This window comes from Pleurodeles waltl, chromosome 1_1, assembly GCF_031143425.1.
Source record: "Pleurodeles waltl isolate 20211129_DDA chromosome 1_1, aPleWal1.hap1.20221129, whole genome shotgun sequence".
NCBI classification, from domain to species: Eukaryota; Metazoa; Chordata; class Amphibia; order Caudata; family Salamandridae; genus Pleurodeles; species Pleurodeles waltl.
Window position 1 is genome coordinate 823905309 of NC_090436.1, and position 13246 is coordinate 823918554.

Genomic DNA, 13246 nt, shown 5'->3' on the forward strand with positions numbered 1-13246 from the left:
ATCAGTGGTTGAGTTGACATCCCCCCACCTTACAACATTTCCTTTCCCATCGTTTACCTCCATCCTTCAATCTACTATGACTGTCTTTCAGCTATCGTCTACTGACTAATTTTCAGGTCTCTTATGCGAACACCTCAAGAACTGAAACCATATACTTACCTAGTGTATCCTTTGAAACAAATGTTACTTCTACCTCTTCCACAAAACTATGCCCTCTTCCTCCAGAATCTAGGTGTTCAAGGCATCTCCACAATGTACTTGTTACCATTTATACCCCCCCTACCACTGCTGCCAGCAGCTAGAGCTGCCAACCTTGGAACCAGGTTTGAATCCCATCCTCGGCTCGACAATCTGTAGTTCTGGGAAAATCTCTTAATCTCCCCTTGCCTAGGAAAGTAAAGAGTAAAATTTGGTTTTCATGGAAAGTGCTCTGATGCCCTTGGGCCAAGTTCACGCTATATGAAACTGCAAAAAAAAATAAGAACATTTTGAAAATCTTCTCGTACTTTCCATTCTCCACTGTCCCTACTCTGAATAATGCTTTAGCAATGATCAGACTGACTAGAGTCGTAGCCTCCTAACTAGAGTCCTACTAAAGCCTACTCCATACTGTACAAAGTCTTTGTTTGCACCTCCAAAATATTTCAAAACTTTGCTGCTTATAACAAGCCCCACCACACCAAGGCAAATTGAGGGTGGCACTTCGCCAAGTATTGTTTCCACTACAAACATCTCATCTTTGTATTTAAAGTACTTATGATAAGTGAATTACCTGTCCCAATCACCTGGCACTGCCCTTGGCTGACAGCACGCTCTACCAACCTTCAATTACTAGCTCTACCCAAACCACCTGTGCCTCAACATGTCAGCGCCTGCATCCTGTCTCTGTGCCCAAGGTGATGAAAATCCTTATCTAGTCATGCATGTGAGTGTTTTCAATGTTATGACACGGCTGGAAGGAGACAGTGAACATGTCAAGAGCCAGAACTGTATACATGTGGGGCACACAAAGAACCAGCATTTTACAGTGAGGGCATATACCCTCCAGTTTTTCTTCACAGTTAACATCAACCTGTTTTCAGACAACTCATTTCTTGAAGTGAGGATTCAAGGTGAACAGTCACACACATTTACAAACTATGGGGCCTATGGCCTAATCTTGATGTCAGTTTGGAGTACGTAAAATAGCACTCCTGTACTGTTTTGTATACTCTTACATGCCTTTGTGAATTGGCCTCAAAATGTATAAAATGGGAATTATAGAGGAATATTCAGAGAATATCCACTAACAATTTGTACAAATAGAAGAAAACTGTGCTTCATTGCATTGTTACCAATAAGTAACTTGAGGTTTCAGGTGAATTTACAAAGGCATGGAAGAGCACATAAAAGACTTCTCCTGTAGTATATCCTGCACTCATACGTGCTTTTATGAATCACCCAAATTATTTTGAATAAAATTTATTTTTGGTTTTGGCGGCAGACATTTCTCACATCTCACATATAAGTTAGTAGTGCGCATTTACTGTCAGAACCTATGTTTAAAGATTACTTTTCAATTCCCCCTGAATACATTGATCATACTGATGAAGTGCTTGCTTTCTCTTCAAACACGATGGACGGTTCTCATCCTTTACATTCACAACGCTCTTCACGGGCAGCACCAGGTAGAAGAAGACTGGGACACCATCAACAGCCTAGACAAGCTGCAGCCAGATTTAGAAAATCATGCCTTACGACCCATAACTGAATCTAGCCAACCACTTGCCAATATATTCTTCCCTTGAACAATATATTAAATCCCAACAACTCTGCAGGCCACTATCCACTCTCTCTACATGAAAATAATAGTAAATACAACCAAACACAATGTCCACAGGCCATCTTGACTCTGGTCATTGGGAATCCCAGAACTGTATAAAGCAAACAGAGTTTGAAAGTGCATTGGTACCAAACAAATGAAGATTATGCGTTATACAAAGGCACTTAATATCACACACCACCATACTATGACAGTTTTAAGCTGGTGCAGAAAGTAGAGCTAACAAGCTCTGGCAAATCCAATAGGTGTTCTCCTTGGGACCTAATGACTTTGCCACTGTCTTTTGGTGAAGCTGTACAGCATTTGGCTATTTCCCGGCACAGAGCAGCATTGTAAAAAATAAATAAATAAAGCCATGAGGACGGGATTGATGCTGACATATGTGGCATTCCACTAACGCACCCATCCGTGATGACGAATGTGTGAGCGTGCCTGAGAACGCATGCACATTCCAGAAGAACGATGCAGGTTCCATTTTGATTTACTGATCCAACATGACAGACAGCATTTAGATTGGTAAATAAAAAAATAAACATTTTCCTAACATGAAAGTGCAATTTATAAATAAAAAGGCCTGCGGGTGTGAGTAGCCGAAGAGCGAGGAGAGCTGGTGGAGAAAAGGAGGGGAAATTCATCAGAGAGGGAGAAAGCAACATGAGAGCAGAAGGAGAAGCACATATGGAGAGAATCAAAAAGCATGAGGACAGGGACAGAGGAACATGTATCGAGGGTGGGATGACAGAAGAACACAGAACGCAGGGGTGGGGGGAGAAGCACATGAGAGAGCAAGAGGCACACGAAAGTGACAGCAACACAGAGTGGGTGAGAACCACATGAGGGCGAGACCAACACAGAGTGCCGGGGCTGGGTAGAAGTACACAAGAGAGCAACACAGATCACAAGAGTGGGCTTTTTAGGGAAACTCACAGGGGAAAGAACAAGAGGGCTAAAAAAAAAATGCACTCTCATGGAGTGCCTAACCAAAAAGAAAAAAAGTTCCCTAAAAGTGAGCAGTGGAAGGGCAGAAATCATCCAATCAGAGAGATGGTAAAGACGTTGAATAAGAAGCAAGCAATGAGAATGACAAAAACAGCCAACCAATGGTAAGCAATGGATTGGCAGTGAACCCCTATATGATCTTTGTAAGCCCACAGTAGGCATTTTGCAACTGGACATCTTGGCTCGACCTAAAAAGGCAGCATCCACATGAGATGAGTTAATGCATTTTCCTGCATATTTAGTTTCATAATTATTTCAGTTTAGGAGGTCGCCTCATGCCCCTTACCAAGTTGCGCTCACTGTGAATAGAAGTGCATGAAAGCGCCCAGCTATTGTTAGCAATTGTTTACATGATTGTTTATGGGAGTGAGGTGAAGCAGTTCCGAGGGTATTATGCACAACTCAGCTTTGGCAGCATTTGTTTTGTTGCTCATAAAGCATAAACATATTTTCTATTTTGAGGGAGGCAATGTCTTGGTAGGAGGAAGATGGAACATGAGCACATGTGTATTAGTGCAACAAATCGGCTCATTACCAGGGCACGCTCCTGATAACAAGTGAATGTAAAAAATAAAGCCAGATTCAGATGTGCTGTATGTAAATTTCTCTTAATAGTCTGTGTGAAAATGAATAATGGCCCCTGGATTGAGGCCTTGAAGAGCACCAGCGAGTACACCGCTCTCGAGTAGAGATTGTCAGAGTGTCAGCTGCCATTGGCAATGTTTTTGGCTTTTCTTCTTGTTGCGTAGGTCTTGCTTTGGAAGTGGTTATCATTTGGTTTTTGTTTTGTATAATTATTTTCTCTTTTGCTCCAATTGGTTTCTGTTGACTGAGGTTGGAGCATACAGAAGCACCAGTTTATGAATATTTGTTGACCAACAGTCAGTCAGTGTGCTGTCCATTGAAAGTGGCAAAGTATAATTGTCAACCTAAATGTTAACGGATGCGTATACAAAACAGTGATGGATGGAATGCTTGAATTAATCATAGCCACTGGTAATCACTGGTAGTCACTCAGACTGCATCCCAATCCATCGTTATTTTGCTCACCATGCACCCTCAGTTAGGACCTAGCCATTTTCAAATCAGTCTTGACCTTGCTCCAATAGGAACATTCCAGCCTGAACAATCAGACCAGGTCCTCCTTGAACTGGGACACAAGCAACCCATCACCAGTGTGCCCTAGTTATGAGCTCATCTGCTGGGTGTACTATACCATATTGTCATGTTAACGGGGATCCCATCAGAGCTGCGCAGGGCCCTCCTGCTGCATCTAGGTGGGAAAGACATTCATAAAATATACAAAACTCTGGCTGAATACACCCCATAATCATAGGCCACTCTGCTGCGGTCCCTAAACGGACACTTTAAGCCAATGGCAAACAGAGACTATGAGCGGTTTGTATTCCGCCAAACTCGTCAAGAACCAGAAGAGTCTCTTGACCCATTTCCCAGTCGACTGATAGAGCTGGCCCCCATGTGCAGCTTCACGGACGAACAGCAAGAGACCGTTGGACAAGTAATACAGGGGTTCTCATCATCAAACTCAGGGAGGCAGTCCTCAAGGAACCGGGAAAATCACTACAGAGCATCCTAACTTTAGGGAGGTCAAAGGAATTATCGAAAGTCAGAGCCTCCCATATGGAAGCAGCCCTCCAAGGCCAATCAAAACAGAACAACTTAATGTCGTCCGTGCATCCTCGAACCCATCAGGCCCAGAAGGGGCCCCAAGACAAGCGCAAAGAATGTGGATACTGTGAAGGACCTCCCCACCAACTCAATGACTGCCCAGCAAAAGGTCTACGCTGTTCTACATGTGGGAAAAACAACCACTTTGCGAAGGTCTGCTGATCCTCCAGGCACAAAACCCTTGAAGAGGTTGTGTAAGTAGTCTCAGGAACTCCAGACGGCTCAGAGGATATGGACAATGATACAGAAGACTATGTGGTCCACACTGTCTTTGCCATAGGAGCCACCCAGTCTTCCTGTCGCCCCCTCTCGAAATGCGAAATCAAAGTAGGGAGCCAGCTGCTCACAGCAACCATCAACAGCGGGGCCTCTATCAAATTAATGTCAGGGAGCACCTATCGCTCCCTTAGTGAACCTCCGCCGTTAATGTAAGCAAAGATCAGAATGTTTGCATACGTCCAGGCGCAGCCGATGCCTCTGTTGAGAAGTTTTCCAGTGCCAGTATCCCATAGAGACATCAACATTTAAACCTCAGTCGACATAGCCAAAGAAGGACAAGGCATGCTGATCAGAGAACAGACAGCAGAGACGCTCAGATTAATTTAATTTGCCCTGGGAGTGCAAGAAGAAGAGATGTCTGCCCTCCTGGAAGAGTTCAAGGGCATTGGCTGCCTGAAAGGAAAAGAAGTCCAGCTTCATATTGACCATTCCATCCAACCAGTTGCCCAGAGACATCAGCACATAGCATTCCATCTCAGACCCAGGGTGGAAGAAGAACTGGACAAATTAGAGCAGGCTGGCATTATTGAGAAGGTGTCACCAATTGGAATCACAAAGAAGCCCAAACAGCCTTGGAGAAGTCCGCATTTGTGTGGATATGAGACAACCCAATGTTGCCATCTAATGGGAGCGACATTTAACTCCCACAGAAGATGACATACTCGGCGACCTCAATGGTTTTCCAAGGTTGACCTTTGATGGGTATACCATCACCTGCACTCCATCAAGAATCTCGCTATATTACAACCTTCTCAACCCATATGAGCCTATGGAGATACCATTGCCTCAATTTTGGCATCTCCAGTGCTGCAGAGATTTTCCAAAATACGATCTGCGAAGTATTCAGCGGCCTGCAGAAGTCATCAGCATTAGTGATGACATACTCATCTCAGCCAAATCATTGCAAGAGCATCACAATCATCTGTGCAGAGCCCTCCAGAGGATAAAGGACGCAGGCCTTACATTGCACAAAGAGAAGTGTTTATTTCTTAAGCAAAAGATAAGTTTCTTTGGGTACACCTTCTCAGCCGAAGGCATAGCACTGGATCCAGACAATGTGAATGATGTCCAAGAAGCTCGGCACCCACAAACATATTTCAAGTCAGGAGTTTTTTAGAAATTGTCAATTTCTGTCACCGGTTTATCCGGGACCTTACAAGCCTCACACAATCACTGCCGGACCTCACCAAGGCCACCACCCCCTGCGCATGAGGGCCTGAACAAGAGGAGGCCTTTCAAAAGACCAAAGAGGCACTGTCAGCAAGCACCACGTTATCCTACTTTGACCCTGCCAACCCTACAAACATTCCAGTGGACGCAAGGCCTAAGAGGCAGTGCTTTCTCAACAACACATGGCGACTGGGTCCTGGTCGCATATGTAAGCCGATCGCTCAGCGAGATAAAGCACCGCTATTCGCAAATAGAGCGGGAGGCCATTGCCATACACTGGGCATTCCGACATTTTCACCCATACGTCTATGGCGATCCTTTTGTCATCACTGACCACAAGCATCTGATACCACTTTTCCAAGGGTCAGCGTCTAAACCCCCGAATGCACTGAAATAGGGATGCTACAAATCCAAAATTATGACTGCCGGGTAGAGTTCCGGCTCGGCTGAACCAATCCGACAAACTATCTCTCCCAGCACCCTCGAGCAGCAACACCCGAGGAGGAGGCTGAAGCAGAAGCAACAAAAGCCTATGTGCACTTCATTGCTGAATGCGCTTGACCACTTCCCATCTCCTTGGAAACACTACAACAAGCTACAAAGGAGGATGAGTGCCTACAGCTTGCCCTAGCTGCAATCCAGTCGAATAATTGGAGAACCCTCAAGGCACAACTGCCACAAAGAACCCCAGAGGCAAAATAAATACTAGATGTTCAACAAGAGCTGTCTGCAGGTGATGACAGGTGTCTACTGAGAGGGCCTCACCTCGTCATTCTAGCTAGTCTGACCCAACGTGTAGTCCAGCTTGCCCACCATAGACACCAAAGGATCACTAAAACAAAGAACAGACTCTGCACCAACGTCTGGTTCCCTGGCATGGATGACCTGGTGGAAGCAAGTGTAAAGCTATGTCACTGGTGTCAAGTACGGGCCCTCCTGAATCACCTCCATCAGTCATCACTGAAGAAGGCCCCCACACACCATGGGAATCCACTAGGCTTGACTATGGCCATCTCCCATACGGAAATCATGCTTTAGTCATCATAGATGACTACACAAATTATCCGGAAGTTGAAATTGTAGGATCATAGTCAGCCCCAGAGGTGGTCACAAAACTGGAAAAGGTTAATGCCACACATGACATAATGAACGTTGTGAAGTCAGACAGTGGGCTCCCATTCAATGTACAAGAGTTCACAGAGTACCTCAGCTCAGTGCTTAATTTGTAAATAAAAACGTGCCGGTGCTCAAAGCCCTACTTTCAAACACGTGGCTGCTGCAAATAAATGTGCGAGCACAGAATACTGAGGCAGCGTAATCCTGATGTCACCTCTGGCCTCTTTAATCCATTTAAGGCCACTCCCTGCCCCTTCAGCTCACACTTACAGCTCTCTGCTTTCTCCATTTGTGACGCTTTTTCTTTTTTCTCTTCCTTCGTCTTTCCCATATGTCTTTTGCTCGCAGTAAATGCTTGAGGCAGAAAAATAAGTGCCGGCCCTCAAAAATAAGTGCTGGTGCTCTGCACCGGAAACAACAAGCACAAATTAAGAACTGCCTCAGCTCCTGGGGAATTCAACACCGAAAAATAACATCAAAATCGCTTTGTGCAAATGGAGAGGTGGGACAGTTCATGAGAACCCTAAAAAAAATAGTGATTCGTATAGCTCACGCAGACAGCCAGTCGGATGAGAGAGCCATTTATGGCTTCCTGCGCGAATACCGACAAACCCCTCATTCAACAACCGGTGGAGCTCCGGGGCAGGTCAGCATGGGACGAGTCGTCACTGACACGATTCCCCATTTCCCCACATGGTCTCCACCTATGATCAATAACACAGAGGTCCGCAACAAAAGAAAGGCCACCAGTCAAAGAGCTAGCACATCGAGAAACGTCCGGCACAGTGAGATTTAACATGGGGATTGGGTGTTTGTCAAGGACAGATACCCTGACAGTAAATTTCGGCTGCATTTTGAACAGAGTCTGTGGATGGTCATCAAGAGACTAGGTACCATTATCACAGCCTGCCACAGTGACGATATCATCACGAGGAATGTGTCATTTTTGAGGAAGGTTTAGAGCTTTCCTGGGGCTTATCTGAATCCTGGTGATGTCCTGGATCCCTTACCAGGGAATTCTGGCTGGGCAAGCTCACCCAAAACTCCTCAAGCAGGGCCCCCTGTCTGGAAGCAAGTCATCCCTAGGGTGCACACCGGTTCTTCCCAGCCACGACCAGGAGACTCTGCTGACTCAGTCTGAGTGAGAGACCAGCATCAGGAGTCCGGAAGGTTGTGGTGCACACCCAAGATAACACATTGGCCGAAAGCCTGGACCATCCTCTAGGTTGTCGGACTTTCTAGTATAGTGTACTTGGGTATTTTATTGCTTATTGGTTATGTTTTGTTTCATTCGTTAAAGTTGGGGAGGAATGTACTATACCATCTCGTCATGGTAACAGGGTGGACCTCTGATGATCCCCCGCGGACGAGGAGCATAATGGTTCATTCCAGCATACACTGGAGAGTTAATAAAGAGCGCCTGGCATGGTTTCTTTAGTTACAGCTGGCACCTGATGCTATACAGACTCCTTGTAATTCTTTGCCTTGTGTGCCGCTCAGTAGGCCTTGCGCTCCAAGTGCGCGCCTGCCTGCCTACTCTACACCGGGTACTGCTTGGTTCCAGTGACAAAGTGTACATGGGACACTTATCCAAGCATACTCGTCCCACTTAGGGTGGCACAGAAAGGCTGATTTGAATATATCCAAACTGGCTGGGTCCAAACTGAGGTGGCCTGGTATGCCAAATAAAACGATGGATTGAGATAGGGCCTGAGCGATTGCAATTGACTGATATTAATTCAAGCATTCCATCCATCACCTTGTTGTTTTTGCAGTAAATGTTAACAAAGTCACAAGAACTATGCATGTGATTTAGAGACCAGGTCTGGTGGCCAATTGGACTAATTCATCTAGTACAGGGTTCTGCGTTCCACTCCATGGTCACAGGTTCTAAGTTTGCTTTGTCAACTCAGCCTTTTATCCTTGTGAGGTCGATAAAATGAATACCATTGAGTTGGATAAAGATAAATATCTGTTATTCAATTCCAGATCACATACGGTAAACATATGCTTTAGAAATACACATCATATGTTATGGCATAATCGAAAGATTTGATACTTTGTTAAATATTTCTATGCAAGTGTAATATGGTACATGCCACGTGGAAATCTCAGGTAGGAAGAGTTCTAACAAAAGAAACGTGTATGCTTTTTCAAGAAAAAAATCAACAGACAAGGTGGTTTTAACATTTTATGAGCACATTGTGAACCTTCTGATCTAAATAACCGGAGAGTTTAGGATTAAAGTCATAAAATTGAAAACGCTGGTGATGGCTCCTACACTAAACCATTTTTCCTAAATATTCACAGATTAAAAAAAAAATTGTTACACAACACTGCTCATGCAGTTTGTTTCTTTGTGAAGTGCTTCAAATAACAGCTATCACTGCTACCCAACTTAATGGTACCCTTTTTTACCGATCCTAGGAGGATGGAGGATGAGTGTTAGGGTCCCTCTTAAGGATGTCATCAGTGGGTGCTTAAGGAAATGCTTCATCTGATTTGCAAAGAATTATGAGAAAGGTTCACTTAAAACCCCTCTGTCTGGAATATAACTGTAGAAGCGTTATTTGTCCAGAACCACATAGCGCTGTGACCCATAGAATGGAGAATAATGAAGGGAAAAGAAAAGAAACCGAGATCAAAGGAGACTTTTTAGTTGTCCTTAGTCGGGGCTTTTTAAACAATGTTCTAGCTTTTCTTCACCTCGGCTGTAGCTAGCCACTCCTAGCGCCAAGAAACACTCTGGTTTGCAGATGCACTGCACAAATAACATTTAAGATAAGGTAACAGTGCTCAGAGCCTGATGCACAGCGGAACCGGCTCACAAAGGATTTATGAGTACTGGGAGTAGTACTATTGGAGTACTGTTTTGAGTACTCTTACATATCTTTGTGAAACGTCCAGCGAGAACACAGTCCTTTCTGTTTGTGCAAGCTGTATATGGATGGTCCCATTTTATTCCAATTTTAGGTGTTTGAGGCAAATTCACAAAGGCAGTGAGACTACGTAAAAGAGTTTTACGTGAGTGCTAACTGATGTACTCCAAAATAGCTTTGTGAATAGGCCCCAGAATGTTGATTATCGCCGCACGTTCCAACGTGCACATTAACTGTAGATGGAACGTGTCTGCACCAAACCACGTAAAGCACAGCTTGTCAGGTCTAATCACCTTACATCTGAAATGTGGATCCGGCTGAAGCCACTAAAGAAAATTGCTCTGCATAAAGCTGCCTTGTACTGAGAACAAGCACTGCCTTTGTAGAGGCCCCTGGAAGTAATCCGCTCTTTTCCCTCCTTTCAGACAGCATCCTCGGCCATTAGAGGGACCATTCAGCTGGGTATAGGATACACGGTGGGAAACATCACCTCCAAGCCAGACAGAGACGTCCTTATGCAAGATTTCTATGTTGTGGAAAGTGTCTTTTTACCCAGGTAAGTCCAGTTTCTGTCAAGGGTGCTGTGATTTGCTCTATGAAATTGTTTTCAGGGGATTTGCGCTGTATGTGCTTCGAATTAAAACTGTTATGTTATAGGTAAGAAAGCATAAGTGCTACATAGTGTTAGGGATTGTTCTGTATATTTTAACAACGCGCAGAATGCAGTTTTACACTTGATTATACATGTACCCACTGATATATTTAATCAAATTTCTGATGACCTGTAGAGGTGTATTTTCCAGACTCTTGTGAACTAGGCCTCAATTTAGGTCTCGTAGCCATGTTTTCTAAAATGGATGTCTTTTTGCTTTCCCTGTAAATGTCACTGTTTTGTTATTTCTGCAAGGTAGAGTCATGTTTGTTTATTTCCACTGGCATTTTGTGATTTCGAAGCAATCTTCCTAGCTTGGTCACTAAACTGTATCTTGTGTCAAGGTTTTTCCGTAAAACTCACTGTACCCTAGTTTTTCAAAATAGTTTGCTTTTGTTTATGTATCTACCTTCTCTGGATGGCATTAGAACATAGTGGGCAGAATTAATATTCATGTAGTGGAATAATGCTTAGGAGCTAAGGCAATATGACGTTTAATAAAACTGTGTTCAGTTTTTCTGACAATGTAACATTTCTAATCATACCACAATGATTTAGCAGTTTAGAGATTTATTATGCAAAAATAGCGTACCTAGACCCTCAGTTTTGGGGTTGAACCAGAAGATTTTCCATTTCTACTAAGGATGTTGTCCATTTTTACGGGTGAGCTCAAAGTGCTCCGTTCCATGTTGTTATCGCTCTTTGTGCTTCAAACCACACCCATGTCACGTCAGTATCTTTCATTGGTTCGTGGGCTTGCCTTTTAAAATCTGCTTGCTTTCATTAGTGGAAGGCATGCATACGTCATGCCTTTTCTGGTGGTTAGCCCTCCTCGAGCGCAGCGACCAAGTATTGAAAACATACGAGGCTCGCTGTTTTCCATCCGGTTTGTGGACTACTTTTTCTCTTTTTTTTCGCAGCGCGATCCCGCTTGGCAGAAGTTGAGCGCTTTGCATGACATTGACCCTGTTACATAGTTAACTGCACTTTTGCCTGTTATGTAGATAATTGCACATTTACCGATAGATTTCACTACGAGTGAACTGTTATTTACGTTTGTGTGTCTGCTTTGCACTGATGGCGGCCGTCAGCTCGCTTATGTGAAACTTTTACTTTTCAGTTTATATGGCAAGAAAAGTCCAGTTAGTTATGTGAAACTGTTTTATTTTAGTTTTCAATTTATGTGGCAAGAAAAGTCCGGTTAGGAGTTTACATTGCTAATTGCTCGAGCTCAAGCAAACGCAAGACTGTTTGCATTGCATTGCAAATGCTTGTTTTTATTGATTTTGCTTCCCACTTGGGACTTAGCATATTTTTGATTTTGCATTTCTCGGCAATGGTCTGTTTGCTGAGAGGCTGCATGTCAATTATTATACACTGCATATTTTGAATTTTGGAATAAAACCTTTACATTTATTTCAGGCATGTAGAACTCAGTTATTGAATGGGCCCTTTATTTAATTGACTGTATGTCTGGTATTTTGATGTGTTGGGGGGTGCCTTAGCTCGGGGACACATTGCCCCATGAAATTGAGGTTCAATACTGTCTCGATTCATCAATCTGTGGCTGTTCTGTTGAGGTAAAATGTTGAGGTCAAGAATTGTGGGGAAACCTGTGCTCACACAACAAGAATGTTAAACGTTTTCTGAATGGGATGCATTGGTTACCCATCCGCTGCTATATTCAGTTGGATTTGTCACCAATTTCAGTACGATCTTGCTTGTGGAAAGTATAGCATTCCTAAAGTCCACTCAGAATGTATTTCTGTCAAAGTAATGTCACTGACAGCATTAACAAACACTGCCTTAACTAGGAAAGCGAACATCTGGCATGTGTTGCCCCAAAAGAGTGGTATTGAAACTTGAGGGTCTGCGAGAGAGTAGCTGGTTTAGTTGAATTGTGATGGTATCTTAGAATGAAATTAGGAGAGGAGGCATTTGAAAGTGGAGGCACAGAAAGTGTTTACACGAGACCTGATTTGGAGGTAATGAGACAGGAAGTATTTACACCAGTCCTGGGTGGGAACCTGATGACAGAAGAAGTATATACCCAAATCTTATTTACACCAGGCCTCGTTTGGAAAGTATTGGCACACTAGGTATTTACCAGGTTGGTAAATAATGCCATAAGTGATTTTTAGACAAGACCCGTGTTGAAAAGTGATGCCACAGGACGTACTTACTCCAGATCCGGGATGGAAAGTGATGGCACAGGAAGTGTTTACTGGGTCTGATTTGAAAAGTAACGGCATAGGAAATAGTTACACCACATCTGAGTAGGATAGTGATGGCAAAGGAAGTATTTATACCAGCCTTGGACATGTACTTTTATGCTTTCATGTCCCAGTAGTAAAAAAAAACTCCCAAATTAATTTTTCAGTACTGTGAGACCTACCTCTCCCATAGGATAACATAGGGTCACCTTCTAACATTTAATACATGCTAACTTTTGATTGGGAACAGGTAGGGAAGTCATGTTTGGTATCTGTTGAATTGTAATTTAAAATCCTTATTAATGGTAAAGTCAGATTTTAAGTTACAATTCTAAAAATGCCATTTAAGAAAGTTGGCATTTTCTTGTCCCAGCCATTTGGTGCCTGCAGCCTGTTTCTGGGACACATGACTATGAGCTACATGTAC

General features: G+C 43.6%; 1 protein-coding gene across 2 annotated transcripts in view; it reads left to right on the plus strand.

The window, feature by feature from the left end:
• PIP5K1B (phosphatidylinositol-4-phosphate 5-kinase type 1 beta) overlaps window positions 1-13246 on the plus strand; it is a 331727-nt gene that overhangs the window by 134446 nt on the left and 184035 nt on the right. For both annotated transcript variants that reach the window (XM_069228675.1, XM_069228680.1), the window contains exon 4: window positions 10380-10510. In XM_069228675.1, coding sequence (XP_069084776.1) covers window positions 10380-10510 — 131 coding nt within the window. The remainder of the gene's footprint in view (window positions 1-10379; window positions 10511-13246) is intronic.